At 36.3% G+C, this 6,000-nt stretch overlaps 1 protein-coding gene across 1 annotated transcript in view; it reads right to left on the reverse strand.

The window, feature by feature from the left end:
* Positions 1-1,611, reverse strand: part of LOC138696207 (death-associated protein kinase related-like) — a 236,995-nt gene extending 235,384 nt beyond the window's left edge. Inside the window, exon 1 of the mRNA XM_069820851.1 lies at positions 1,008-1,611. Within this exon, the coding sequence (XP_069676952.1) occupies positions 1,008-1,225 (218 nt within the window). The 5' untranslated portion in view covers positions 1,226-1,611. The remainder of the gene's footprint in view (positions 1-1,007) is intronic.
* Positions 1,612-6,000: the final 4,389 nt, after the last annotated feature.

Genomic DNA, 6,000 nt, shown 5'->3' on the forward strand with positions numbered 1-6,000 from the left:
AATATGTAAACGTAAATCGTATAACGGCAGTATAATGGAGCGTGTGAACAACAATCACAAAGTGTAAAGAAATGCATGTACGGTATAAAACAGATTGTGCAAGGCTAAAAAGTAAACAGGGCGCAACTCCAACAAAAGAGACTTTTTCTGATACACAAAAAGATAGCAGTAGCAAATTATATATAAAACAATAGCACAAAATAAATAAAATAAGAATACAAATAATTATTTTGAACATTTGAAGAAAATGGATAATTATACATCGCTACTTGCTTCAGAAGTTCGGATTTTTCACAATTATCTTTGACTAAACTAGCGCTGAGGTAGTTCCCTTCGTACTTCGCATATACGAATCTGTAACAGATTAGGTTTGAAAAAAAAAAAATCGCTTAGTATAAATTCAACGATTTTCACCTCAGAAATCACCTAAACTACCTCAGCGGTAATTTCTTCAAATTTTTTCTGTAATGCATCCAGTTAAAAGCATTCTATTCAATAAAATTAATCTCATAAGAAATAAACTATAGCCACAAACGTAACAAAATCCTGTAATTAAAATACATGTACATTGAAGGTAGAAGCGCCGAAGCGTTACGAATTATGTTGAATATAACGAACTATGTATATACAAACTATCACTGACGGTCAATAAAATTAAACTTATAAAAAAAGCAGCTCAGATTTCGGTCAGATTTCTACTTCTTCAAATATTAAAAATGTATGCTGCTTGAGAAATTTGGGACGAAACGCCTGTAAGATATGTTGAACGTAGCGCTGACCAGCGAATCACGTCCTTCACACCGCATATGAACTTAATTTGTTTAATGGCTTAGGTGAAAGTATGTCAATTTTCAATTCGGAATAACAAATGTAGAATGAAATTGTTTGCCAAGTCATGAAAGTCTCATCTACTACGTACATGAAGCCTTTAATGACACTGCACGAAAGCAAACCCGATGAACAAGAGGGTGAAAAACAAAGAAGAAAAGTGTTGAGTTTTCTCTTACCTTGCGAATGGCTGGTCCTCAACTTCGTAAAATTCCTCGATGGGTTTCTGGCAGATGAGGCGTTGCATCTGCTCTGAAGTCAACTCCAGGTATCCGGGAATGGAAGACTTCTTCATATCCACTTCAGTTCCTTCGGCACTTTTAGTATTAACAGACCTGTCTAATTTTCTGCTACTGACACCACCTCCACCACTCCCAATACCGAACACTTCTCGCATCGCGCGAAACTGCCACAATCGCCACCTTTTAACGTAAACAACTGGTTTAAAAATCCACAATCCGTCTTGGCCACACTGTTCACATACAGAGATGATTCCTCGCTGTGGTCGAAGTTGCGAAGTCTTTGTTGTCCTGCGTTTTATCTCACCCGGACTTTCACACTACTGATAAAAATCTTCCGTCACTTATCGCAGACCGCTGTGGGATGGTCTCAGTCGAACGCTCGATCACATGGGATGCTGTTCAGGCACTGTGGTGTCCCCCGAGGAGCTGAATCGGTTCATACACGAGAACGCGTCCACTCTCCACGGGAGCCTTGCAGCGAATGGCCGGGCCATGACAGTACAACAGACTTTCGCAGTTCCTCCGTTCTCTTACTGTGGCGGCGCTGCTTGTCTACTGGAGAGAGAATTTCTCCAGTTCTCTTCTCCAAGGACCCTAGAAGCTTAGGCCGCCACCCATAACACCAAAGTGTCAAGCTCCGAGCAACAAAAAAATGTTCTTCGCGAAAGAGTCAAGTAGGCGGGGGTAAATGTATAAGCGTTATAAACCAATAGGAACGCTCGACACTGCTGTGGCATGATGTACTGTAGTTTTAAAACACATTGTGTGCTGTAATAGGGATTAGGGGCTCGCTATTGCAGAGCGTGTGGAATGTGGAGACGCGTGCCTGTTCCTCATTCATGGGGTCCGAGGTTAGACACTCGGAGACTTGCAGAGGAGTAGCTGTGGAAGTTTCACAGTCCGAATTCCTATGCAACGTCCAGCGACGCCATAGTTCTGGTCTCTGACAGCTTCTCAGCAAAGAGGACTAGGGTTCGATCCCGGGTTTATCCTGAGACTGCGTTTTTTAGTTGATTATTTAACGACGCTGTATCAATTACTAGGTTATTTAGCGTCGATGAAATTGGTGATAGCGAGATGGTATTTGGCGAAATGAGGCTGAGGATTCGCCATAGATTACCTGGCATTCACATTATGGTTGGGGAAAACCTCGTAAAAACCCAACCAGGTAATCAGCCCAAGCGGGGATCGAACCCACGCCCGAGCGCAACTTCAGACCGGCAGACAAGCGCCTTAATAGACTGAGTCACGCCGGTGGCTCGTTTCTTTTATATACAGTGTTTCAATTGATAAAAATGTAGAGGGAGAAAATGTCTCGTTGATATACAGTTTGTTTTATTCTTTTTAAGGGACGCTTATGTGATTTTTAAAAGTTCTACAATTTTCATCAAAAATTTATGAATTTTAAGCTACAAAAACAGGTCTATAATACTGTCGTGTCGTATGTACAAAATTTGGTGCCATTAGAGCTAATAGTTTTGAAATTTTAGGGTGCTATTCATAGACATTTCGCAGCACGCGCTACGAGCGTAGCCTACTAAGCTAGCCCCGGCTATCGACTGGTTACTTGTACAGAATTCAAATCATATCCTATCGCTAACATTGGTTTATGAATATATGAACGTCGATTGCAAATATCAACAGGATTTAAAAATTTTTTAAGGTTATCATTTAATATCAAAATATTGTATTTCAACATTTTAGACACTTTTTTTTAGAACTACACTAGAAATGTTTGTTATCTTCATAAACGTTTTGCTATTATTGTTTTCATAATATGATTTTGCCATTTATTTGATTACCTAGTATCTATTAAGCCGTAACTTCCAAAAGGTAAGACAGAGTTATCATGGAACCATAAATTCAATGGAAGTCAACAGCAATAAAAAAATACTAATAATAAACAACTTTATAACAACAAACTTTAAAACCGAGTATGTTATAACAGGAGAGGAAAAATAAGAAGACAATTTTGGCAAAATATGAAATCCATACCACCAAAATATGAAGGAAAAAATTTTTCTTAAAAAAAATGTTAACTTATCCTAATGCAAAAAGCACGACGCGAAATTAGCTTCTGTTAGCTTTGACATCTCAACAAGAGCGATTCTGCTACAAAAGTCCTTTTTAGTGACGTCAATATAAAACATATTTAAAAACTAGGGGCCGTATTCATAGACATTTTTAGCGCGGGTTTCCGGTGGATGATCATATATTAAAATGTTGAAATACAATATTTTGATATTAAATGATAACCTTAAAAATTTTTTAAATCCTGTTGATATTTGCAATCGACGTTCAGAATAAGCTCACTACTGCAAATTCATTCTGAAAGAGAAAATATTTTGACTGCCGCACAGAAAATGAAAGTAAGTTTTCGGAAATGTAATTTCAGGGAAAATGTCGCTGTTCAGGCCAGTGTAATACTGTTTAGTCAACTGTCCGAAGACAGGTCTGAACCTCATATAAGTGATACCAAGAAGTTACCACTTATGAGGAAAATAGGCCGGGAGATAATGGGGTAGGGTGGCCAGTGGTGTGGAACTAATAATATATTTTAATTTGATTTTACGACGCTTTATCAACTGCTTTGGTTATCTAGCGTCTGAGTGAGATGACGGCGATAATGCCAACGAAATCACTCCAAAGTCCAGAGCCGAAAGTTATCCAGAATTTGCTTTTAATGGGTTGAGGGAAAAATCCTCAACCAGGTAACTTGGCCCAACCAGGATTTGAACCCGAAACCACTCGTTTAATTCCATTATCCCCGCTTCCCGCCAAATGCCGTCTCTGTTTTGCACACTTCAGACGATTTAAATAACCTCACACATTATTGGCTTATAGACGCGTAGTCAGCACGACGCGACGCCAGATCTTTTCCTAACACTGGAACCTTTCATAATCATCAGGCCAAGACCGTCCTTGAAAAGTAATGCTATGAAGGAGTAGGCTGAGTTGAATGCATAACAAAAATTATCTGTCCGTGCTTACTGTAATGCACAGAAACAATTTTCAGACTTAGTTAAAATCTGTGTTTTAGTAAGTAGCAGTTTGCTTGTGGTTGGAAAACGCTATTCGTCACCTTTACACTTTGCCTAGGCCCGTTGATTAAATAAAAACCTCCACTCTTCGAACTTCTCCATCATACTGGATTTTTGTTGACAGAAAAGATGGGGAATTCCTCCCACGATAGGACAACACAAAGTTCACAGCAGATAGGTCTACTGATCTAGTTCAAAACTGTGACGTAGGCCTACATCAATCCCTCTAATGTAGCGTAAGATGAAACTTCGCTGACAGAAGCTAAAACGTTATTCAATTACTATTATTACTATTAGAATTACAGTCTTACCAATAAATCGTGTATAGTTTTTATACGAGACTTACAGAGTTGGAACAGAAAACGTTACTAATAAAGCATGCATAAGCGATGGATATATAAACAGCTTATAACCATACATGGGAATTACTTTGCAGTAGTTATACGTATACACTAAACCCCTTCTTTAGGCGTTGTATATTGAGAAAAATGGCCGCCTCTTTAACAGCTGTTCTTATCTATTGTCATTTTATGATGATGGTTTTCTTGTAAACACAGAAGAACAAACCAAAGAACACAGAATAACTAGAATAATATTGCTGTAGCTGTACTCTTTGACCAAAATATAGCATGGTAATCGATCAGGCCCAGTTCTATTATCGATACTTAGCGCTGTATACTAGCGCGCATTATCGGATGCACTAGAGAACCTGAGTTATTCTATTACCTTTCGTAATGAAGAAACTATGACGTAGCTGTGTAACAGTTGTATTGTTATACACGACGTGTGTAGTGATTATTAGTCAGGAATTTACACATTACTTATAAACGAGCTATTCATTGTGTAAGTATAAGACAGTTAAACGTCTGTAAGAGTTTTTATTAATAAGACTCTCTATGTATACGCTATACCTACATTATAGCCTACAGTCTCCAGCCCGTACCTCTCCCTTAAAAGGGGATTAGTAGATCGAAATAATCGTACAAAAATATGGTAGTCTATAAAGACTTATATTATTAAAATATAACACATAAATCGCATTAAATTTCTTTCACACTTACAGTCTTTATAAATAAGAACCAATTCTTTAATCTAAAAACCACAATTATTATCCAACTAATAGTTATAAACGTTTCATGTTGTTAAAGAGTCTCCTGTCATATTTAACAGTCTTGTTGATGTTCATATTAGCTTAACGCTTTTGTAGACCAATCGTTTTTAGAGTATAATATTCATATGTACTTTTTTTAAAGTTGTTTCAATCTGGGATTGTGAAAGGTTCCCTTGAAATATGGTACATTGCATTGGGAACAGAAAAAAATGCATGTCTTAAGAAAAGAATCGAATCAATACTCATAGTCGTTGCAAAAAGAAATTTCCATCTTAATCTCTTTGTATCGTGCATGGTTAAATTTCATTTTTATTTATTTTTCGTTTGAGACGATACGCTACTGAAATGTCTAAAATCCACAATTTTTTAGCTATAGAGTTGAAATTTTGCATATAAATATCATAATCACATTAAATTACATAAGTTAGGTTAGATGCAACAGTGTTCATGAGTAAGATAGTTATATATAATAAAAGTAATATAATACAGTTATATGAACAGTTCATGTAACTGTATTATATTACTTTTATTATATATATAACTATCATAATCACACATTGTACATTTAAATCTTTTCTCATAAACACTTAAAAAATTTAACTTCTTTTGTTTTCTTTTATTATTTTCTTGGTGAAAATCCTATTTCTAAAAATATATATATATATATATATATATATATATATATATATATTTATTTATTTATTTTAAATCTAATTCTTTCTTAAAGGTAGCACTGCATATTGTGCAATGGAGCATTAGTAATGCCCTACTGTAATTT

The sequence above is a fragment of the Periplaneta americana genome, chromosome 1 (assembly GCF_040183065.1).
Source record: "Periplaneta americana isolate PAMFEO1 chromosome 1, P.americana_PAMFEO1_priV1, whole genome shotgun sequence".
Taxonomy (NCBI): domain Eukaryota; kingdom Metazoa; phylum Arthropoda; class Insecta; order Blattodea; family Blattidae; genus Periplaneta; species Periplaneta americana.